Below are 26,290 nucleotides of genomic sequence, written 5' to 3'. Positions count from 1 at the left end.
TTCCTACTAAATCTGACATCAGGATGCATCCAACGCGGATGGCGTTTTTCCCATAGGCATGTTGCACGTGTGGAATGAATCGGACGGGGTTTCTACGTACAAAAAACGCATTAATAAGTGGCGATTTTATCTAGTGAAAAATGACGCATGACTAAAACGAATATTTCCGAAAATGAATTGCGAATACAGAAACTCAAATGTTCATTTAATTTATTTTATAGCTACAGACGGCCCCTTCCCAAGAACAGTGGCACCAATTCGTCATTCCTAAAGAAAAATGACTACGTTTTAAAACCTTCCGTACTAAAATTCACACGCCAATATGCACCTCTGCATGCACGCCATGTTTGCTGACCTTCAAAAACACTGTTGTCGAGGGCCCATTCCGGCTAAATGAGAGGTGTTTTTTCCGGTTGCATGTCGGTTTGCAGTTGGCTGACTGCGTAGGAAATGAACCGTCGCAGCCTTGCGGGCCTTTCAGACGGTGTTTCTTGCGCGGAGTCCAGAACGGTTGCGCTGTATTTATGGTATTCTGAAAACTTTCTTTTTTTAATCTAAACTGTCATCTGCATGGTTCCATCCCCGGGCTCTGGTTCCCACTAAGTGCCATGACGCACGCGAGAACCACTAGATAAAAAAAAAAAAGAACCAATACAGACCATTACAGTTTGGCCTGCGGTGTTCAGGAAACGCTTGAGACAGTACCAGAACGCATGACGTCAGACGACCCAGCACATGCCTCATTCCTCACTGTGATTAAAAAAAGGTCTAATATTTGCTTTTTCTCCTCTTTTTTCTTAGTTCGGTAGGCTTGTTCTATTACAAGCTTAGAGCTTTTTAAAATCTAAGACAACAAACCCATATTTCTTAGCTTGAGACCGGATTAGCGGAGATCCAGGTAGCGTTTACTTCGTTTCGACAGAAAAGATACAAATAACGGTGTTGTTGTCTGCTTGAAAATGACTTTTTTATTTTTTTTTTATTTTATTTAACAATACTATCATTCCTTGGAAGGAATACAACAGGAGCGGCAAATTCAACACAGAATGAACAATGATAAGACAACGCGGCCACGTTCCTATACAACACTACGATAGGAAATACAGATTGGAATCAACATCAGACAAGGCAAGGGTCAAAGCAAGTTGAAAAAAAGAAAACTATGACAATACATGCACAAATACAAATTCAAGGTCCCGCAGCACCAATAAAGCAGAAGGTTAATCTCGATAAAGTAGTTATAGTTAAAGTGCTGTACCAGCTACAAAACAATCTATTTAAACATAAGGTGCTAGTTGGCCTAAAAACAAAGAAACATTATCACTGTCAACGACATGCCTGGGTAGCTTGTTCCACACCGATATTGTGCGTGGGAAAAACGAATATTTAAAGGAATCAATTCGGGACCGGTGTTCAATAATCGTTTTCGAATGCGTAAATCTGGTATTAGTTCGAGTCGTGAAAGTTACGTATTTGTCCTGTGGAATTTTAATAGAGTGATTGATGATTTGGAAGAGGGTTTTAAGGCGGGCTATTTTTCTTCTAGTTTGCAAGTGTATTAAATCAGTTTGACATATTAGCTTTGAAGGGGAATGGTTACGCCCAAATTTGTTGAACAATACCTAAGGGCTCTTCTCTGAACCATTTCTAATTTGTCTATGTTTTTTTGTGTAAACGGGTCCCATACAACGCTCGCATATACAAGAAGGGGACGGATCAAAACTGTATAGGCGAGCAGTTTAGTGGTAGACGGAGCGTCTTTCAAGATTCGTTTTAAATACCATAATTTGTTGTTGACTCTGCTTAGTATGTAATCGATATGGTTGTTCCTTTTTAGTTACGAAGAGAAAATAAGTCCTAGGTATTTATATGTAGTTACGCTGCTAAGCTTGTGTCCGAACAACTCGAAGTCAAACACCTGTGGGTTTTTTTTTCGTGAGATCGTCATGCTGACACATTTCTCTTTATTTAATGCCATATGCCAATCATTGCACCAGTTACATAATTTTTTCAAGTTATTATTTTAGTTTATTTGATCATTACGTGTTTTTACTTCAGAGTATAGTACGCAATCATCTGCGAACATTTTTATGCGAACATCAATAGTTTTCACGATATCATTAATCAATATTAAAAACAACACAGGTGCCAGAACTGTGCTCTGGGGCACTCATGAGGTTACTGGTGATACGCTGGATACGTTACTGTTAAATGTAACATACTGCCTTCTACCCTTAAGTATAATTCTCGAGTCATTTCAATAAGGACTCCAATTTAAGAATTAGACTTCATTTATATTGTTGTAACAAACAGCGAGTCAGAATTTCGAAACCAGTTCATATCGATGTTCACACAATTTTTTTTAAGTAAATCAATGTTTGTAGCCAATCTAATTTGTTTTCGATTGCAGTTGCCATGGAAGATTTACCGAAATCAAGGAGCACACTAAGGGCGAAGCCATCAGGAATCGACACCTGCTGGCATGTGCCTGTATTGGGAGCTTTGGCACTTTTTGTAATCACTATTGGAGAAGCAAATTCTGGATTTTTTTACGTGGCTCTCAAGGATGAGTTCGACACCAAGCGTGAAGGAGCATCGTGGCCCACCACTGTGATGTCTATAATGGTACACCTATCAGGCATGTCGCGATTTGTGCAGACCTCTTGTTTATGTATAACGCGCTTGTGCAGTGAAATTTCTGGCAAATACAACTTACACTTAATACATACATTTTATATCACCTACTGGGGATTCCCGGTTAGTTTACTGCATATAACAGTAAAAAATATCAATTTACGTTCCTTTAAACGTCGCCGAAATTTAAAGCTTTCGTCAATTTATCTCACTTGAATTCCTACGCAGCATTTTGTTTTCTAACGCAGGGAATAGCTTGGGCATGGTTGGATAGAAGAGGCTGTCTGGTGAACGTTCGATTTGTTCAGAACGCAAGAGCGGCCCGACGATTCCACCTGCAGGGCGGAATATCATTTTAGCTCGACAGCTGTGCCTTCAATGCTGTAAGCTATATACGATTTTTAGGGGCGAAGCTTCTTAGGGTCTAGCCTTGTCCACCCGTCCGGCGTCCGTTCTCATATCGATTACACTGCCTCCAAGATCAATCCACCTGAAAAAGAAAAAAAAATTAAAGTACGCCCGCACGGTGGTTCGAACTCAGGACCGCTTGCTTACGAGGCAGACGTCTTAACCAAACGCAACACTCCAACGTTGCATGTAGCCGCTCAACGTATAAACAGGAGAGGGCGTTGCGGTCAAATGCGTATATAATCGCGTTGAACTTTGCATGCATTGGCTCAACATTTATAGACGAGAGGGCGCTGCAGTCAAATGCTCAACTGCGTATATAACCACGATCCATACCACACATTCTCTTTCTGGCATGGACTGTTGAATTAAGCGGTGGAGATGCGTTCCCATGACTTCAAGCAGATCCAAGCTGATCCGCCAGAAGAACCACTGGCTCTGCATTTCACCGATCATAAAGCAGTAATAATTAAGTCGACACGCAACCCGGAACTCAGCACTACCTATGAGCAATAAAAAAATCAGCATTATCAGCACTACTTCTGAATAATAAAATCAGTATCATGAGCACCACCAGAACTTCGTTCAGATCAACATCATTCACCACGTGGAGATGAGGCCTCTTTCTACTCTCGCCCACCCAGTAGAAGTGCAGGGTGGCGCTGCTCTCGACTCAAAGACAATATTACGCCCTTTCTGCATAGTGATATCGTACTCCCCCGTGCGACCATCGCACCTCCCCTTTTAGCCCTACAGTATTTGCCATTGTGTTGTTGCAAGCAGTTTTCGGCAGAACATAACGGCAAACGTGTGACATCACTGTGCCACGGAAACTGCAGAAATTTAGCGAAATTTTTACTAGTTCCCTTGAAAATACCGTTGTTATTGTAGCAAAAATATAACGAAGGGAAGAGCTTTGCTTGTTCACTCCCACGATTATGCCATTTAAATGCGAGGACTTTTATGTTGTAAGGTTTGCCATACTAACGGAAGGGGCACAGATATTATCTGTCGCAATTAGCACGAACATTTTACATCGCCAAAGTGCGCATGCATACACACAGGGGGTGGGGGGAGGTGGAGAAATTCAAAAATATATTGCGAATAAAACTAAAAAAATATTTAACGCACTAATTCTGTTAGGTTCCTTTAAAGATAGAAGAGTGGCCGAAATGATAATACTGGGCTCATATATTAAGCAGCAAAGTTTCTGTTGAACAAAATCCACAAAAGAAGAAAAACGAGTAAGCTACAGCGGAAAATGCCGATATAGTAATGAGCAATTTCCTTTCAAATCTCGCAGGAGAGATGTCCGATGTCTCATGTTTCAAAAGCGTGCAATAAAAATATTTATCCTGAGATATTGTTTTACTGGGACGGAACTGAAAATCTCTTTTGCATTATAATTTTCTTTTCGTTTTTTTTTTTTTTTTTTTTTACTTTTAGAGGAATAAAGGTAATTTTGGGATTTTAACGTCCGTCCCAAGCCGCGTGTTTGTGGAGCTTCGCCAGGCTCAGATACCTTCCGCAGAGAAAGGGCACTTTTTACATGTTTATTTTTATTATATTGTTGTTATAGTAAAACCGCCAAATGTTCATAAAAGTGTTTTTTTGTGTGTTTATATTACTAAAAATCCAGAGCCTAACCCCTTTGACGGTCATTTATTTTGTTTGCATGTAGATAACTTTGTTACAATAAGATTTGTATCACAAATTATAGTAAATGTTTGATTCTAATTCGAGCTTTTTTTTTATCTTCTTCATTATTTGTACACTCTGTATTTATCAGGCTCGACTGATATTACATACGGAGATAATCGTCATGAAAAGTTGGCTAATTTAGTGGAATATGTTAATACATTTTTAACCATGTGTTTATGGGTAATGTTGCAATTGCAGTATTGATGGCAATTAGTATTAGAGGCCACTCCAATTGAAAAACGATATTTGCGCAAATCTTATGTTTTGTTTCTATATTAGTTGCTATATTTCCACATTTTTTAACGCAATTTAAAAATTGCGCGCAAAAAGCGCGCCCCGAGCCCTGCCCACAATGACACTTAGAAGAGTGAAGTCGACGTTTCAGTCACATCGTCACTTGCGTCGTCTGCGTACCCACCAAACACACGCTTCCGAGATAGTAACAACAATATTGAAACCACTAAATCACACTTCTAAGCGTCACTGTGGGCAGGACGTCCGGCACGCTTTTCGGGAAATTTTTAAATCGGGTTAAACAGCGTGCAAATATATCAATTAATATCTAAAAAAAACTATTACATTTTTGCAAGAACGTTTTATTGGTCTGGGCTCTAAATCGAATTGTCATCAATACTGCAATTGCAACGTGACCCCTGAACAAATTCTTAAAAAGCTAATTAGCTAAATATATATAAACAGTCAACTTACCTTGATGATTATCCTCTTTTCTAGTGTCCGCCGAACCTGATAAGCACAAGGTGAAAACAACACTCGTCCAACATTAAAGGGGCCCTGCAATCATATTTAAGCGTCTACCTTTTTTGCGGTTTCCACGTCTCTTGGGGTTGGGGCAAGCCAGCGGGCACGGAGAAAGTAACTAAATATCAGTGCGTCATATTTTAACCGGACGACGCGGAAACCTCCTCCACCGACGAGGGCGACCCGCGGTACCGAAAGCGCGCAAAATGTGACGTCGTTGGTCCTGGGCTTGCCACTGGTCAAAGCCGCTAAGAGCTGTTTTTTTAGTCGAGATACAAAATATAAGTGTCGCGAACCGTTTCAATTATGTATGAAAGTAGTTTTTGTTCACTATTTTAGGTCAGAAAAGAAACAAATGCAGTTTAGAAAGTACGGAAACGAGAAATGACCCGTCGACATACCCGCCACCAAGCAGCGGAAAAAAACGGCGCATACTAGAAAAGGCTAGTGGGATGAAGCTACGAAAAACGAGGAGCGTAGAAAGGCCCCGGATGTACGCGGCGGCGCTGTGGTCGTATACCGCCTCAAGAATCCGACCGGTTCCGAGCGTTCCGAAGGCCTTCGGCGCGGGCCCTGCTGGCGATTTGGCCATTTGGCGGTGCGTCAGCGCGAAGTGGCTCCTGTTCTGAACTGATCTTTACCCGTGTTTCCTGTCGTTTGTGGCCAATTAAATGTTATGCCGAATTAGTGTTTAGTCGCGCTGCAAATGCAATACGAGCTGCCCTGGCCGTCCGCTTCATACAGCCTATCCAACACGTGCTTTAGTGGCGCCCTCTCGAGCCGTCGACACGGAGTGCGGCAGCCCTGTGCGCTCGATGAGCTCACTACTCCTCCTCTAGTTCAAGGCTACTCAAGGCAGGACCTACGACGTCATGAAGGAGGTTATTTTTTGCTTGTTTTTGTAATTCTAATTTGCCTATAACTTTTAAAATAAAGCGAAATTTGAGAAAAGAAAAGTTGGATTAAGTTACTACGTTCAGTACGCTCAGGTTCAGTGCAAATTAAAAACCAGTCAAAAAGTCATTGCAGGGCCCCTTTAAGCAGTTTCTTTTCTCCGTCTGTATTTTAAATGAAAGCTAAAACAAATACATATTCAATAATTGCAATATCGTTAGAGTCAGATAAAGATATTTCAGATAAAAATGCCTCTGAATACAAATGAAAACTCTAAAACAGCGAATTTCAACATAAATTTTCTTCAAAAACATTTTTTTTTCGTATGATTAGCTTTTGTACGCTTAAACATATGGTTTGGCCAATTGGTATGTCCAAACGTGGTTTCGACGTATAAGTCAGTGCATTCAAAGAGACGATATATTTGAAGTTCTATTTTGAGATACGAAACTCGGGGCAGTGTATCCGTAGGCTTTGGCTTTACACAACATTTGGTGGTTTCGTACAACTTTAATTTATTCGATCAAGTCCGGTTCATTGATCTGCATATTTTTATTATATATATATATATATATATATATATATATATATATATATATATATTCGAATAAGCAGTTCTTAATGAAAATTAAAGGATATTTTACATGTGACTCGTCGAATGTCATCTATTAACTTAAGTGTAAGGTCTGTAATATACAATATGTGGGACAGGCTGAAACAGAATTTAGAATGCGCTTTAATAGCCACAGATGTCTAAAAATTATTCTAAATCTACCTCATAGAAACACCTCAAACAACCAGAGCACTCATTCGATAAGTTATCAGAAACAGTTCTAGAATTTGGATTTAAACCAATTTGCGAACGCGAACAGCGCGAATCTTATTTATTATACCGATTCAACGTAATATAAACAATGACTAAATGAAAGTCAAGGAAAACTTACATCGATTCAAGCATTATAAAACCAATAAAAACGGGAGATAATTTCTTATCGAAACATATTATTGACTGTGGTACCGTGTTTCCAGCCGGAATTGAACCATGAGCTTTTATTTTTTTATTATTTTTATTTTTTAGGTGTAATATTTGCTTTCGTTTTCAGATTGTATGAATAAATATTTTTTTTTTCGCCGAGTGGATTGTGCTCGTTATATCTTCCACATAGAAACATGTATTACCATTTTTACATTTTGCTCTGGATCGTGTATATTTGCCCTTCTGTGGTTCATTTTTCTTCTGTCCTAAACTCCACTTCTTTTTTTCGCGTGCAGCTTTTCTTTTTCTGTGTCTACGAGCCACCCTCCCCCCTCCCCCCGCTATTTTTTTTTTTTTTCATTTCTTACAATTTTCATGATTTTAGGCCGGACACTGCTGTTCGGCTTATACGTGAAACCCCTATCTGCCATGTTTTGTGTTTCATTCCCCGCGTGCACCATCCGCCCGGTTTCCACGAGCTCCTTCCGTCGTCCCATCCTGTTTGAACTATGGGCACGCGGGCCCGTAGTTCACTATGGGCCTCCCATCTCGCGTGGAGAACCGGATCCGCGTCTACAAACATCATCATCTTCACTAGGTATGTCGCGAACCACCCTAGGTGCGATTTCGAAAGGTTTCGATATTTACGAAGCGAACTGAGGTTCGATTTCGAAAAATTTCGATATTTTCGTACCGAACGAGTTTCGAATTCGAAAAATTCGCAACTTTTGACCACAGCGGAGTTTCGACTTCGAAACGTTCGAAGCTTTCACGGTTTCTAAAATTTCGAATTCGAATATTTCGAATATTGTTTTCCTTCAGGTTCGATAAATTCGAAGATTTCAAAATTCTTTGGGAAAAAAATTTGAAAAGTTCGAACGGTTCGAATTTTTATATACATGAAGTTCGAACAATTCGAAGATTTCGAATTTCTTTCTGCATAAAGTTCGAAAAGTTTGGAAGTTTCGATTCTCTTTTAACGCTAAACTAAAAAAAAAAAAAAAAAGAAACTTTGAAGATTTTGAATTTTTTTCTAAAATAACTTTTCAAAGTTCGAAGTCCGATTTTCAAGTTTTCCCACAGTTTCAGTTTCAAATAACGTTTTCACGACTCACTGGTTTTCACAAAATCAAGTTTAGAAAAGTTAGGGTGTGATATCTAGATTCTGCTAAGTTGGTCAGGCAATGAAATGAGACGACGAGTGTCCCGGATGTGCTGAATATTTGCCAGTGCAGAATTGTGGCCGCCAGCCCCGGGGGTGGGGGGGGGGGGGGGGGCGGGGGGGGGGGGTCAAACATTAAACCATTGCTCACGCATCTGACGAAGGACGACGTGAAATTCCAGTAGGGAGAGGAGCGACAACAAGCGTTCAACGAACTGAAGGAAAGAATCCAGTCGCTCCCTATCCTTGGACACTTCAATCCATCGGTGCAAACGGAAGTTCACACGGATGCCAGCAACGCCGGACTCGGCGCGGTACTCCTCCAAAGACAAGACGAAGCAGAGAGCGTGCCCGCCTACGCAAGGCGTGCACTGTCCAAGGCAAAGTAAGATTACTCTACGACAGATTAGGAACGCCTCGCTGTCCTCTGGATGTTAACCAAGGTCCGCCCGTACCTGTACCGGATCCCATTCCGCGTTGTCACTTACCACCACGCTCTGTGTTGGCTCGCCAACCACAAGGTCCCGTCAGGACGCCTCGCCCGCTAGAGTCTCCGACTTCAAGGATTCGACGTAACCATTGTGCATAAGTCTGGCTGCAAGCATAACGACGCCGACTGTTTGTCTAGGGCCCCAGCTGAATCTCCTCCCGACAGCACTGACGACGGCGATGACGCCCGTTTTCTCGGCGCAGTTGTAGACACCGAAATGGGTGCACTTCAACGAGACGACCCGGAGCTAGAAGTTCAAATAGTTAAACAGCACAAAACGTAGGTGTCATTTTTTCAGAACATATGCAATGGAACAATCATATCAATTACTTAGTTAAGAAATTGACAAATGTTGTTAGAATAGTATGTCACTGTCGCTCCTTGTTGCCTGTAAATATTAAAATGCAAATTTATTATGCTCAATTTAGCTCACAAATTAAACATTGTCATTTGGTTTGGGGCACAACCGTTAAATCTAATAACAAACCTACGATCCTGCGAAAAGAAAATGCTGCGTTTTATTGCAAACGTGCCTTACGACACTCATATGGAACAATTATTTCTTAAATTCAATGTCATGAGGATTGCCAGTGTGTACAAGTACCGTTTGCTATGTTCTTATTTATTTTCGACCGATGAGTTTATTTCTTCTTTGTCTAATGTATCCTACCTGACAAAACGCGAATCTTCCATCCTTGTCAGACGCAGTGAGTTCTGGAATGTGCCTCATTTTCGTACAAATTATGCACTGCAATCTATTGCGCATAACCTGCCTAAATTACTTAACAAGTTCATTATAAACCACAATCTTTAACAAAAAAGGATGTACGCGTTTGGTTTATTTAGACAAAGAGTTGTGTATAGTAGTCGTTGTTTTTACCATGCCCTGTATGTGCAGGGGCACCAGACCCAGACAAGCTACCTCATGGAAGCTTTTTGTCCGGTGCCCTTAGCACAATATTGCTGAAAATAAATATGACTTACTAAATATTACTTACACCGGAAACACGAAACCCTACATATAATGCACCTCAAGAATGCCATTTTTTACGTCCATTTAAACAAAAGTTTATTGGAGGTTAGATTTTTTTTATAAAATAAGTACAACAAATTTTAAAAAAGTCAAACAAAACAGATTCATTAGTAATGAAGTCTCCCGAATTTTAGAGTATGTGAGATTCTTCTTTAGAGAAATTCAATCTTACTTTTTGGACAGCGAAATTATTTTAACAACCCAAGCCGCGAATCCTTATTATCGGGTGTTCTTATTCTCATTGGACTCACGTTTCTCTCATTTGAAGGTGTTCTGCTCTGGATACTGGAGAGATGGTTTTCAATCTACCAGATCGCACAGATTGGCACGATACTTGCATGGCTTGGAATGATAGTCTCCACATTTGCACCAAGTTTGTCATGGGTAGTGATCACGTTTGGCTTAATTTATGGTAATATACAATTCCTGGGAATACAATGTGTGTTTATTACCCATTTTCAAGATTATTTTTAAATTTCTGCGGGGCAATTACTGCTTTAAAGGTACTTCCCTAAATTATGTAATTGTTGCCCCTATGTAGAGCATGGTAGGTGATGCAAAACAGTTAGCGACGTGTGGTGACATGCTGTAGCACCAATCACCAATTCTTATTTGATATCCCTCACTGAAGTATTGAAACTAGATATGCTTAGATAATTTTTCAACGTTTCAAATTGAAGAACTGTTAATCCAATAGTTATCGGAATAACTTAATGTTTATGTTACCAAATTCTTTACTATATTTCGTCCCCGCCATTTTTTTCTCAAACCGAAAATCTCGACAGTAACGTAGAAAGAACTAGCCTCAGCGGTGGGCACAAATTTATTGTTAGGCTTCTAAACCGTTTTTCCGACTGGTTATAATAAATTTAATTGTCCCATATATTATGGTGTGAAAGGAATGTTGCGGGTTCGCACTTACCCCCCGGAAGTGGTAGAACACAAGGCTCGGAATCTTGGGGACCCGGTTTTCATTCTTGGCAGTACATGACGTTAGGAGTTCTGCTTTTCATTTTTAGCTGATTGCTATTTTTTTAATTATGTTTTTTTTTTCTCATAAAATTTATGTAGTAAAATATACGACGGTTTTCGTGTGTTCCGTCACACCTTCTTCACTTCACCCAGCCCTGAAACACAATCTGTATTTACAAACAAACAAGGCGATTCAGTATTCCCGGTCTGTCAAACATAAGTTTCGAGGAAAATAGAAGAAAAGGAAAGGGCTGATCAAAACTCCTAAAAAAAGGGTCAAGCCTTACACCCTTTGTTAAATATAATACACCCCATAACTTCAGCTCGACGTACAGCGCATTGCCGTGGAACTAAAGGCCCTAACGTTTACGGGGGACTTCATAACGGTGCCGTATAACTTAATAAACAGCAAAAGTACGTATTAAAACCTACAAAAAATAAACATTTAGGTTTCGCAGTATGGCAAAAAAGAATCATTACTTTCTTGCAGTCAGCCACACGTACATTAGCTATTTCAAAAGGTTGTACAACTGGACTGACAAGCCGCACGTGAAGGCTCGTACCGTCAATTCAGCGCCAGTGCGCAGTGCGTCAAACTTAAGTTTTGGGGTGTATAAGATCTGACAAGGGGTAAGAATGTACCCTTTTTTTTAGTGAAGTTTATACACGATCTGCACTGGAACAGTGAGCATAAACGTTCCGTAATCTTTCCACTAAATCTTAATCTTGCGCCCATCATCCAGAATCGCCATTTAAGTACAACAATTAGTGTATTTACGCAAATCTTACGCCAACGTATAATGAAGAAAAACTCACGTAACAAAGTATGTCTCCCAAAGAACTGTAGCAGTTTTAACATCAGTCATAAACTATACCCGTCACCGAACGCTCAATTTTCAGCAAATAGGGAGCTAGCGGTCGTTACCAAACACCAACGTGTCAGAGCTTGCCGTGTTAGGATCAGAAAGTTATGATCCACACTTAATTGTGATTGATTAATATTAGAAAAAAAACTTCCCGCTAGCCAACCTCAGTTATCTTCGTCCATTCGTGCGCTTCGTCGGCCTTCAATTTTTTTTTCTTACTGAAAAAATGGTTTAATGTTTGACGCCTTTCATATCTCATATTACCATGTGAGACATTCATATAAACAAAAATTTGAAAACTAATTTGTTTTGTCACTGCACTTCACAAATTTAATGGTTTCTTGGCGGTCTCCGATAAAACATCCACGCATTACAGAAAAAAAAAATGTTGGCTGCTGTGCGTCAGATGTATTTATTCGTAATATTCCAAATTAGGAACCAATTAAAGACAAATAAGTGAAAAGAATGACATGTTTGTGCCATTTGAGAGGTGAAGTATGGTCGACAATCATATCCAACCTTCGAATTAGCATGTACGCTTTTCAATCAGAAAAAATTACATAATATTTGATATAGTTATTGCATTAACTCTAACGGATTATTGGTCGCATAGCAAGCGGGAGAGCTGGCCGCGTCGCGGCAGTCCCCTATTGTTCGCCGCCACAGTCGCCTATTGTTCGCCGCCACCTGGTGGTAGCCGGCGTAGAATCACCGGGAAGCAATGGCGACGAACAGCAGAGAGGAGAGAGTCTCCGTCGTGATTACGACGGGGTTCAATGCGGTTACGAATCCGGAAAACTGCTTCGGTAGCCGGCGCAGAACTATTGGGAAGCCATGGCGACGAACAGCGCAGTGGACACGCAATGTCCCCGTCGTGATTACAACAGGGTCTAAGGAGGTTACAAATCCAGAAAGCTTTTTCGATGATGCCAATGTGACGAAGGGAAAACTTCACGAACCTGGCCACGTGTACGACGTGAAGGAGGTCCGTTTAGACGGACCTCCTTCACGTAAGTACATAAGAGCATTTTCCTAGATAATGCCGTTGAGTGGAGTGCGCTAATGATGTACATTTATTGCTTTTTCAATCAGCTTAACAACAACCGGTCGATTTTTTTCGCGCCGTTCTACAATTACGAGCACTACTCTCTACGTGTAGGCTGATCGAAACATCCAAGGGTGGATTGTAGCTTAGGTGAACGACCTTGTTCCGCTTCTCGTTCCTGGTGAAGAGTTTGCTGCAGATTTTAGAGCTTGCTAGAGGTGCCCTCGTTGTTCCATCTTCGCTAGGAAAAGTTATTTGTATCATGCTTCAGTATCTTGAAGAAAAATGCGAATTGCAAGGTGAGAAACGCCGTTCACTTGCATCAACGCACAAGTCGCACCCAGGTTGCGCGGCGCTTCGCCTCGTACCGCTTCGAAGGGAAGCCGTAAAACTTTGCGCAGATGCCGACGTTCAGCAATGCTGTTTTGATTTTTGGGGTGAAAGAACACTCTAAATGCTTTTTGGATTCGAGAAAAATCTGATAAACTTGCACATTCATCTTCCTATTCGTGCTTTTATGTTCCATGTGTGTTTTAAGCCATGATGCTTTGCTAAAACTTGATTCCAACGGAAGACACAAGTTCGAAAAATATTTTTTTTTCAAGTTACCTAAAGAAATCAAACAACCGTATCTCGCAGTTTTTACTAGGCTTATAATAGCTTTGAGACTAATCTTTATCTTTTCATTCCAGGTACCGGTGCGGGAATTTCCTCGTTGGCTCTTAGTGTCCTTATTAATACACTCTTTGATCAGTACAGGGGAGTCGCCAGCGGCATCAAGTATGCGGGAGCATCCCTGTCTTCGTTGATCTTCGCGCAAATACTTGTTCTCATGCAAAAAGCGTACGGTCTTCGAGGTACCTTTCTCCTCTGCGGGGGAATCATGATACATTCCACAGCTCTCGTTATTCCGTTAAAAGAACCACTCTGGAAGAAACCCCGGCACACCTTGCATGAGCTGCAAAAGGTACACGAAAACGAAGCAATTGACACCATCGGCCAGCACCAAAGTCACTCGCCGCAAGGCCAGTCCCCCTCTGAACGTACCGCGTTACTCCAACTTGAGAGTGCGTGGAAGTGCCTGAGGTTCTTTCAAAAACCCATTTTTTATGTCGTTATACTATACTCACTTCTCGGAGATTACAGTAGCCTCACTTTTCAAACGACCTTCGTTGACTACGCCATGGACAAAGGGTTTTCTCTTACAGTGGCAGAGTCGCTAGTGATGTATAACTCGACGATTGCGTTGCTGGGAGGCTTAGTCATTCCCCTCATTGCAGACTGGAAATTCCTGCGTCGTAGCACACTAGTGACAATTAGCTGTTTTGTCCTGGCCTGTGCATTGCTTATTCTTCCTCATGTTAGGTCGTTCTCGGCTCTTTTTGTTACTGCTCTATTCGCAGCAATGTTTCTCGGGACTAATGCATCAATAAAAACTGTCCTTATGGCTGACTACCTAGGCGTCGACGGGATATCGACATGCTGGGCAATTTTGGGACCGGCTGCTGTGCCCGTTTGGCTATGCAACCCGGCGATAATAGGCAAGTTCCGTTCTCTACCTTTCAAAATGCAGACATCGTGGTTTAATCTCTTTTTTTAACTATAATCTACGGTGAAAACTTTCTTCTGGGCGAAAATGTGAGGTCCGGCTGCAAATAAAAAGTACCCATGAGCATCACGGACACATGATTGTAGCTTACTACGTACAAACTACCGCACTATCAGATGCTGCCCGCCATCCGCGTGTTGCCTCTGAGCGTGCGGTACTCTGTCATACAGATCACTGTCCTAAAAACAAATCTATCATCTTTGGTGCAGACTGTGGGAAATGAATATTAATCTTAAGAAACCTGTCGACGTTTCATTTACGAAACGGCGAGTGCTTATACAAATAATGACGAGCTACTCACTGTAACCTACGAATGCAAATATCTCGGTGTATTTCTAACATCGACCGTAAGTTGGAATAGGTATAATGACTACACTGTCTCTAAAGCCTCGAGAATACTTGGCTTCCTCGATCGTAATTTTAAGCCTGTACCACATTCCTTAAAGGAAAGGCTATTTTTCACATGTCCGTTCAATATTAGAATATGCTTGCACTATATGGGACTCTTACACTGCTGTTCAGATCCCCAAACTTGAAATGATGCAGAACCGGGCTACCCGTTTTGTTTTAAACAATTATGACAGGCGACTTAGTATAACCTACGCGAAGCAGAGACTGGGATGGAAGGCGCTAAGCTTTAAAAGGAAAAGCCTCCGACATAAATGTTTTAATAGCATATTTCACTGTAGGACTGGGATAGAAAGAAATGGCTACCTTCACCCGTCAGATTACAAGTCGCAACGAAAGGATCATGTTTATAAGGTTAAGAAAATTCGTTGTAGAACTGACGTCTTTATGAACTCATTTTTTCCTAAAACTATACGGGATTGGAACGGTTTGCCAACCTCGGTAGTCTACATTGCTCCTAACGGTAGGTTTTATTCAACACTAACCTCTTAGTGTTTAGTTCCTTTTTTAATAGACCGCACTTTTATGTAGCGTGCATTTTGTTATGATGCTAAAATATTTAGGTCTTGTGTATATTGCTCTTTGAACCTTTGTATAACTATTTGTATTTTTTATTCGCAACATCGCCCCCTCTACTGTAATGCCCTATGGCGCTGTAGGTATCTGAATAAATAAATAAATACGCCTTTATACGAATCCATCCTCGTGCAGTTTTAACTTAGGGCATTCATCTCCGCAGGCGAACCCGCTAAAACCCGGCGATTGCGTGTTTAACATGAATGTATTTTGTATCCATAGATGAAGCTCACTTTGAACCCTAGATTTTTGAATAAAGTGTACGCAGGGTGCATTTATATATAATCTACCGTTTATTTTGACTGAAGTGAAGCCTAAAAAAAACTATGATACAATGTTTTCCCATTCATGTAGTTCAGCCCTTTCAAGCCACACATTCACTCTATCGTTACTCTATAGCTTCATGGTTGCACATTTTTATTTGCATGTATCTTTTTTTCAGCTATGAACAAAGCGTTAAAGTAAAAACTAACCCAAACCCAATAATATTTTTATTATAGTTTATATAGTCAGGAATGACAAGTGATGATGCAGCAAATGACTAAATAAACTGGACGCTAAATGGGGGCGAACTTGTGCCCAAAAATAAAAGGAGAAAAAAATAACAACAGAACGTCACGGGCGTCGAAGGCCGCGAAGCAGCGGGATCGGACGCTGAGGCGAAAACTGACTGCGGCATGCCACGCGGAGCCCCTTCTGTACACGGGTGGGCTTCTGGAACGTTCGGCTCGTAGAACATTCGTAACTGGATCGGACGAGAAGGTTCTCAAACTTACGAGAACGCCATGTAGAAAGAATGAATAAAAGAAGATTCCGCTCCCTGGAATCGAACCCAGTACTTCCGCGCGACAGTCAAACACGCTAACCACTTGGCCACGCACGCGCTCGCTTGGCAGCGAGAGTGGCAATATTAACATTGCTTAAAGGAGTTTTTTTTTTACTCTGTTGTAAGTCATATTCACTATATATTTTGAACTATTTAATATCCTAAATATATGGCAGAAATATTTGGTTTATAAAGATTTCACATAGTTCCGCCATCTTAACACTTTTTTTACCCGCCATGAGTGTTATAAGCTTTTAAATAGGCAAAAACACATAACGCACCAAAGTACGTAGCAACGGAAACGTGGGGACAATTGTTGAATGCGCAAATGTCCAAGTAAAAACACCTACTTCGATTCATTCTGTAATTGTGTCATGGTGATTCTTGTTAGGCAGATGAAAGAGCACTTTCCTGTGGTATGCTCCTTTTTTGCCACATTGTAGATTCAAATAAATTATCTGGAGATATACCACGCGTGTATACACAATAACAGCGATTTCAAAATAGAACTTTAACAATAGAAGACATCATCAATTTTCTTATGACTATTGTACCCCTACTGTCAACCAATTTCTGGTCAACTCAGTTGTTAGAGCACTCTACTAGTATTGGAGCGGTCCCAGGATCAAATCCCGCCTCAGGGAGATTTTTTTAGCGGCCACCAGTCGCGTAGAAAGCGCGATATGCGCTTTATTCTAGGATAAAATCAATTTATTCTTACGTACGATCTCATTTCCTCAATGCCCGATCTTCTAGGAAACAATTCCTTTTTCAAAATATTGCGTAGTTTAAGCAGGGCTCCTTAAAATTGTCACATTTTTGCTTTCAGTATTTGCACTTCAGAAATATAGCGACACGCTGAAATTGAGACACTAGTGCTTAATTGTCGCAAAGCTCAAATTTATCATCAATATTCCAGCTGTTACAACAGTGTACGTATGGGAATTACATAGTTGTCTTTATCTGTCATATGTCGATATGAATTGTAGAGTAAAATTCGTAAGCGTGTCAACATTACCGAGATGCATGAAAATATGTGCGAGACTCCTCTCGTAATTTGCTTGACCGCGAGAAGGTAAGCTATTATGTATTTCTCTAACGTTAAGTATAAATAAAGCATAACAATATTTTGAAGATGTGGGTCAATTACATGGTATATACTGACCTGCAACATTTGTTCTGGTATGTTTCATTTTATCCAGGATTTTTCCGAGACTCAATGGGGACCTACGACAACATCTATAGGTTGCATGCTGTATTCACTTTGCTGAGCGGAATAATGTTTTATTTCGTTTCCTATCATGAGAGAAACGGCTTTTTGTTACAAAAAGAGTAACACTTTTAGTGAATAAAACGTTCACTATGAAAGATTATTGTGTCGTGACGCAATTACAACTTTTTGTTTCGGTATAGACTTTTACCTTTGACCTTCGGCGATTTAAATTGAAATAGAATTTTTTCGCAAGTGCCCTCTAATATACATAAGTAATCTTAACATTTCACGGCGCCTAGGAAGAACATACGTTTAACTTACCTTTTTGAATATGGCACTCATGGATATCCGTTTTTCTTCCAGCAGAATCAGATGAAATCTCCCTAAAGAATTCCATCACATGCTCTTTTGAACAACTGTCGCTACATTATGGGCAAATAGCCCCATAGGCGTGCTGCTCCAAACTTAATATATTTATCGATTATTTTCTGATTTTGTTTTTGGTTTTCGCGTATGCTTTTGTTGGCCGACAGCAAAGCTCCGGCAACTATGCCTTCCGTAATCACTGCACACACAATTATTAAGAGAAAGTATATGGCTCAAAGTATTAAGAAGATAAAATAAGGTTACGTATCACAGCAAATTTCAGCTGATGTTACCAAGGCCGTATGATCTGCTCTTAAAAGCTTTTGCAGAAATTTGAAGCTCTAGCGCGGGACTTCACGAGGGGAAAAACCCTACCACCAAGCGTGTGATATTGGTTCGCCGTCTCGTGGCTGAGGACGGTTGTACAATCACTCATACTCGTATGGGAATTAAAAAAGCTGCGTTATCCGCTTTTATTAAAGAAGTTTAAAACACGAACATGTTTCAACCGTGGTTTGTGAAGGGGCGCTAAAGACAGCGAGGCAATCGGGAAATGACCGATATATCCAACCTAGCAACATTCTGGCTTATAATTGAAAGGCGCTGAGTCTCACCTTAGCTCAAGAACATGACTTCTATCTGAGTTTTATAGAGGAACCAAACATTATTGTGCGAACGCACAACCCCAAAATAAGTTTTCGACCGCAGCTCTTAGGCGCCCGTTTCCGGCTTGAGCGGCGTCGGCGTAACCGTGAGGTCACGTGACCCCATGATGTCACGTGACCCCATGATGTCACGTGACCCCGTGATGTCACGTGACCTCGGTGACGTCACGTGACCTCGGTGACGTCACGTAACCCCCGTGAGGTCACGTGACCCCCATGAGGTCACGTGATTCCTATGAGGTCACGTGACCCCGTGAAGTCACGTGACACCCGTGACGTTACGTGACCCCCGTGAGGCCACGCGACGTCGCGAGGGTCATATGACCTCACAGTTTCGCCGACGGCGACGCCAACGCCGCTCGAGGGAGTACTAGTAGGCAGGATGAGGAGGTGAGGAGGAGGAAGGAGGGGTGTTCCCTCCCCTCAGTCCCTTCCAGCCTCCTCCTCAAGAGTTGCGCTCTAATTCGGCGTTACAGGGAGTTGTAAAACGGCCTTCTCTGTCTTAACGCCCAAACGCAGTTTGAAGCCATATTTCAGGCATTTGCTTTCGACACAAGTGAAAATCAAAAATGGCGCAGAAAGACAGAAATGAACAGTTCAAATCACCAGAAGACGGTGAATTTATCACCGCAACGTCGGAGTATGCGCAGACTGAAGCATTAATGCGCTTCAAATCAATTTAACTATAAATATACCGCACAAATGTGGATTATTCCTGTTCGTTTGGCGGAGATGTGGACGCAGCGGATGAAACACTTGCCTTATTACCACGGTGTGTCTTTTCTAGGTTGTAATAAATAATATTTTTACCATTATTAACTAAGGAACGGTTGCATCGTTGCTGCCATTAAAGTATCTCTGTTTGTTTATTGCCAAATTCTCTATCAGCATTATGAAAAAATTTCGACTTACATCACCTGAATCATTGTTGAATATGCCACTTGGCAACAACTTCGAGGGCATTTACGAACCGCAAAGTCCTTTGTAAATGCCGAGGTAAAACTCAATCTTCGGGAGCGACCCACAAAATGAAAGTGTTCAATGAATCCAGCACGTTGTTTCAACGATATATACGCGGAAGCAAATCTCGTACGTTGCGCACAAGAAAAAACAAAACCAAAAACAAAAAAAAGAAACACGCGAGATTTTTTTTTAACTAGATTATTTGCATATTATTGCTTGTTTCACTGTTCTTTAAACATGCACGGCTATAATCATTCGCGTATATTTCCTAACGGAATCTAAACATCGATTTTTTTTGTTACACAAATTTTTTTTTGTCATTTCCTAAGAGTCTTTAACATCTTGATACACATTTTCCGGTGAGGAGTTTTGTTTTTCATTTAATAGTCATGACGAAGATATTGAAATAAAAAAAACTTGATTTATATTTATTATTTGAAAATTGATATATACCCTTCGTGGTATTTGTATATTGCATTCAAATACTTCTCTTACAAATTTAGTTTATTTGTAATAAACTGCATTTCGTTTTCGAAGTTTTTCGGGTTTTTTTTTCATTTTAATACATTTCTGCAATTTTAGAATTCCACAAAACCAAGGTTAAATATCCTGTTACACTGAGCATGCTCTGTATAATAAGCCCCATTTATTTCTAGTTTGGTAGAATATAAAATACTCCATTGTGTACTCACTTTTTTTTGCCGTTTCAGAATCAACTTTTCGGTAATACAATTATAGTTTTAGCATTATATCCTCAAGTGCACAATTAAGTCTATGCAAAGGAATATTGTTTGGGTGCTACGATTTCTGTTTATTGAAAATGAAGAATTTATGAGCTAAACCGACTTCTCCAAGACATAATAAAAACACTCTCTTTGTGCGTAGAGCGAAACTAATTGTACGAACAAGCGAGCCCCTAATTAAGTATTTTAGTACCACAATTAGAAGGCAGTTATCAACACGTACCATAACCATAGTGTGAATGGCTCATTTGATTAATTATATTGTTGCAGTAAAACGTTATGGCCTAGTTGGTTAGACATCACGAAAAATTGTTATCGCGAACGACAAAGTAGAAGGGATTTTCCTACTCAGCATTCTGCTTGTCCTTTGTCTTTTGCGCTTCTGTTTTTGTGATTCGCTAAAGCCTTGTTCGCACGTACATCGTGGTGTTAAATCAACACTAGGAACAGCGCGGACTTGAAGATATAATTTAGCTTTATTTTCCATCGATTATGATGGGGGGCCCAAAAGGAGAGAAAAAAACTTCAGTAGGCAGCTTCACTGGTCTTTGGGCCCCTTACGCTGGTCAACAGCGAGCATGCAGAAAATATACAAAATACAACTTATGCCGTATAAACAACGTACATCTACGGTTTATATACGTAAAAACCAAGATTCAGCCAAATACAAAACGTGGAACTCATATAATAATCGCATACGAAAATATAGGCGCATAACCTTGAAAGTTAAACTGTCGAAATCAATATTATCAATAGAAAGACTATTTAGGAGATAAGTGAGTGTGAAATTTAACATTTAATAGTCATAATTTGTTCCCGGCGTGATTCTCCTCCGTTTCCCTGCGTTACGGGAAGGGTACGGAGGGGACATTATCCTTAACAACACAAGTCTCTCTAGAAAGACCGAGCCCCTAATATGTTCGCTTTTAAAACCAGTAGGGAGTGTGTTGTGATATATATTGGAGATATTAATTATCTTGCAGTTTTTAAATAAATTGGATGAATGGAAGAAATACGGCACATTACATATTCCTCTCAATATTTTGTTCTAGAGTGAACACAGTTCTTCAATACCAGTCGTAGGTATTGTGCCCCAAAGCAGATGACAATACGTTAAATGAGAAAAGAATAGTGATTCATAAATTGACAATTTAACGCTCGTAGGTAAAACAGTCAAGTAGCGATACACGATCGCAGCTACACAAGCAAGCATTGAAATAATATAGTTTTCATGACTATTTCAGCTTTTTGTCTCGCTAAAAAACACAACACAAATTTTATTAACCTGATGCATAGCTTTGATCTTACTCAAATTGTAAACGAACCCACACGAATAAATTCTGTTTTGGACCTTATTTTCACCTCGAGTGCGGATGATGTGCGGTCAGTTCGTACTCTTGACAAGGTCAGCTATCATAACACGGTTTGAGTTTAAATGTCTCTGTCATCAGTAACTAGAAAGATAAGTACTAAACTCATCAACGTATACAGCAAGGTTAACGAATGTGCCCTAAACGAGGCTTTTGGGCGGTTTGCTTCAGAATACGCACATCATTTTTATGAAAGATCTGTGGAGTCAAACTGGGAATTACTAAAATACGAGTTTAAGCAGTTGAAGTCTCGATTTGTACCTGAAATTGTGTTAAAAACGAATGCTGACCAACCCTGGTTTAAGAATACACTAAAAAAACTAAATAATAAAAAAGCGTCTCTATGCCAAAGCGAAAAAAACCAAGCTTGTATCTCATACGTCTCAGTACTTGAACTGTTTTAAGGAATTCAAAGTAGCATAAAAATACAAAGAACAGACACTTCAAGCAAGACCTGCTGAATGTATTGTTAACCAATCCTCGGAAATTTTGGAAAACAGTATGTCCAAAGAAAGATGGCTCTCCCAAGCTGCGCAAATATCTCAACGAAGTATTAATAAACCTAGAATCAGCTACCGTCTTTAACTACTATTTTTGTCTGTGTTCACCGTAGAAAACTTGCCAGCACCCTGTGATCCGATATGTAGACTACTTAACGTTTCTTGCGAACCTATTGTCTTTGACCGTAATAGTATCTTGAATGCAATCGGAAAACTCTCCCGCAGCTCAGTCCCAGGAGACGACAATATTTCTCCTAAACTTATAAAAACAACAAAGCAAATATCATCTCACCTTTTCCGTCGACTATTTCAACGATCACTTGACTCGGGTACCCTCCCGGAGGACTGGAGAATCGGGTGAGTTTTACCTATTTTTAAATCCGGAAACAAGCAGGACTACTCGAATTACAGAACTATATCGATTACAAGTACGCCATGCAAATTTTTTTGTCGTCTAATCTCTCATTATTAACTATTTTTCCGAAAATAAATTAATATGTAACAACCAACATGGTTTTAGGTCGGGATATTCATGCGAAACCCAGCTTTTCGAGATTGTAACCAATTTGCATAACAATTTTTATTCGTCTAAACCCACTGATGCCATCTTCATCGATTCCTCTAAAACATTTTACACGGTTCCTCACCAGCGACTTCTATACAAACTTTCTGAACTTAACATCCATCCATCTATTATACTCTGGATAGCTGAATTCTTAACTAACCGTAAGCAAGCTGTTCACCTTGGGCATGCCAGATCACCAAGCCTGCCTGTACTGTCGGGCGTCCCCCAGGGCAGCGTTCTCGGTCCGCTTTTATTTCTTTTATATATTAACGGTCCTTCTCACCAGATAACATCATCTATTAGGCTTTTCGCGGATGATTGCTAATTTACCGTCGCATCACTAACCCTGAAGATTCTGTACTATTACAGCAGGATCTAAATGTTCTGTCTCATCGGTGTAACACGTGGCAGATGGAGGTATACATAACCAAGAGCAAACTTTTAACATTTACTGGTCAGCAATCTCCTATTCTACGTGACTACACCTTACTAACACTGCCTCTCGAAAAAGTACCAACTACCAAATATTTAGGCGTAACATTTTTTGAAGACCCAACTTGGAATACTCATTTTGACAATATAGTGGCTAGTGCATGCAGATATATAGGATACATAAAACGAAACCTATACAGTACTCCCCGTTGTGTTAAACCAACTGCCTTTAAGACTTTCGTTGATCAAAATTGGGCAACGCCAACTTTATTTGGTGGCCTCATCAATCATATTTTATTACTAAACTCGAATCGGTGCAAAACAAGGCCATCACGTTTTATAACACATGACTACTCACGAACGTCAAGCGTAACTGCACTAAATTTTAACCTCGATCTATAGACTCTATCTCAAAGAACTCAACGTGCTCGTCTTGTCCTTTTTCACAAAACTTACTATTCCTCTTCTGATTTTCGAAACGCCAAGTGTCACCCGCCACCTAACATCTCCGTGCGCCACGACCACAGCCTAAAAATTAAACCTCTATTTGCAAGAACTAATAAATTCCGAATTTCCCCACTTCCTCTCGCTATAACTAACTGGAATTTCCTTCCTGAAACCATAGTACGTGAATCTAACCCGAGGACATTCCGTGAACTCTGCAAGACACACCTAAAAAGTGTTGATCTTTAGCATGTTTATTCGTTAAGTACTTTTTCTACATGTTATGTTTTGATATTTGTCCTATTGGTAGTTTTTTGCGTTTTCCTATTATTTACCTTGTCCTTACTTTTTTGCTATCTGTATATGTCATTTGATTTCCCCTCGTGTAATTCATTGCATGTGAAATGCATTTGAGGTATACTAAACTGAACTGAACTGAACTGGACTGAACTGAGCTGAACTGAACTAAAGTGAACTAGAGTTTTGAAAAGACGAACAATTTTAACGGGAGACGAGTCATAGCGGAGAATTTTAGATAAAACCAGAGGCTAATTTTTTGGTCGAACAATCGCTGCTTTGGTTTTATTAATATTAATTTGCAATGATTTGCTTTCCTTCTTGCTTTTTTAGATTTGAGAAAGTAAAGTTTTTTTATATCATTTAATTCGTCGTGTGTGTATGCTTAGAGCTTAAAACGAAACGATCTGGGATCGTGTTGCCGCAGCGCTTCCCTCCCGACCAAGGTAACAAAAAAAAAAGGAAACTTTTTTTTGCAAGCATCGACGGACTTTACGGATTAACCTGCTCGCCTCGTGGCGTTCTTTTATATTTTCAGAATCTATTAAATCAGCATAACCAAGCAAAGACGACCTGTATGCGTGGAGTTTTCCTAATTCTAAAAAAAACATAAAAGGTGTTAGGATTTTAAGGAGCAAAAAGCTCCTCAAAAGACAGACCCTTAAGATGATGATAAAGCAATCAATAACCATGAGAAACAATTCTGACATTCCATGCGCTAGATCAGTTGGACCAAAACACAATCACTACTCTAATTGTGTATTGGTGCAGACACTGCAGAGTGAAGTATTCGTGGTGTGTGACATAAAGGGCCTAAATATATCATGCCTAAATTCTGTGAAATGAGTGTTATTGTAGATATCCGTTACTACAAAACTCCCCCTCACCATCCCGCGCGCTCATACAATGTAAAATATAGAATAGATCAGGCGAAGGTTTGTGCATGCTGTCAATTGGGATGATATTCTGGGGTCTTCGATTAATGAGTTTAAAGGGAAAATTCGACGAGCACGTTGAACATCATACTTCATAAACTACAGTTACGTTAAAGGGTGCCTGTGGTAATACCGAATCGGAACAAACTCCTATAAATAATCGGCGAATTAGCTCGCGGTCGTGCGCTTAACAGAGTGCACTGGTTTGCCGACCTTTTAAAGGAGTTCGTTCTGAAGGCCCTTAATGTGCCCGACTGACTGCGGTATTAGAGCAGCTCTCAAACCTGTAAAATTACCTTAATTTTATAATGAATATTTGTAATCCTATAGGTCTTATTGGTGAGTTCATTCACTTTTGTGTGTTTCATTTCACGTGTTTTGTTGACGATTGTAGTGGATAGGGTTTCACTGTGCAAAAAAGAACATATTGTTAAATGTCAACTTAATCTAGAGCAAAAGTATGCCCACTACTACGCAGTACCTTTCAACAAAAACAAGATATGCCGATGTTCAGAAACCTTAAGTTCCACCTCATATACTTTCAAGATACGGACGGCACATTTCCGAGCACGTCGCATCAATTCCTCGTTCATGAAAAGCAACACATATATATATAAACCTACCGTATAAATATGCGCCTCTGTATTAACTGGATGAAAGCTGGCTTGCAAAAACACTGTTGTCGGGAGAGCTTCATACGGAATATATGCGATTTGAGTTTCGGGTTAATTGTCGGTGCGCAGTTGGCCGGCTGCGTGGGAAATATTCCGTCGCAGTCTTGCGTCTTTCAAGCGAGGTTTATGGCGCAGGTGTTCGAAACAGTTGCACAGTATTTTTGCCGCTTTCGAAGCTTATACTTCCTTTTTTTAGTCCTTTTTGTAATTTGTATGGCCCAACCCGAGGCTATGATTCCCGCTGAGAACCTCGAAACGCTCGAAAAACACGTGCCTACTCTCAGTACCAGCGCAGAGTATTACATCTTGGATCGTAGGTTTTCAGGAAACCTTTGAGACAATGCCGCACAGCAAGCTTGCTCGTGATATCTGTCTTTTGTTGTTTCGTTTTGTTTGGTCGTTTATTTTTTTTTTTTTTTGGGGGGGGGGGGGGGTGTGCGCGATTTGCTAAAATGAACGATTGCAGCTTTTTCAGAGTTAAAAATAAATAAACTTGTGATTTATTTCCTCAGGACGGAATTAGACGAGATGCAGGCCGCAATTACTCGCTGTCGATACACAAGGTTCCAGGAGCAGTGGTGCTGCCTGCTTGAAACCTCCTTCATTGATATAATGCCAACAAGGGCGAGTGAAGTAATTCTAATATTAATATTAGTAATTATTATTATCTTCATCTTTATTGTTTCGCGTCTAGTGATTGTGACTATATGATGGTATAATACACAAGCTGAAGACGACGTGTTCTTCTGTTCGTCGCGAATACC

General features: G+C 40.3%; 1 protein-coding gene across 1 annotated transcript in view; it reads left to right on the top strand.

The window, feature by feature from the left end:
- The window catches only part of LOC121835731 (monocarboxylate transporter 1-like), a 92,425-nt gene extending 77,885 nt beyond the window's left edge, over positions 1-14,540 (top strand). Inside the window, exon 2 of the mRNA XM_042290183.1 lies at positions 13,633-14,540. Coding sequence (XP_042146117.1) covers positions 13,633-14,540 — 908 coding nt within the window. The remainder of the gene's footprint in view (positions 1-13,632) is intronic.
- Positions 14,541-26,290: the final 11,750 nt, after the last annotated feature.

This window comes from Ixodes scapularis, unplaced genomic scaffold, assembly GCF_016920785.2.
Source record: "Ixodes scapularis isolate PalLabHiFi unplaced genomic scaffold, ASM1692078v2 PGA_scaffold1__304_contigs__length_218370807, whole genome shotgun sequence".
In the NCBI taxonomy this organism is placed as follows: Eukaryota; Metazoa; Arthropoda; class Arachnida; order Ixodida; family Ixodidae; genus Ixodes; species Ixodes scapularis.
The sequence above is the reverse complement of the archived record's forward strand: the minus strand, read 5'-3'. Positions and strand labels throughout refer to the sequence as shown.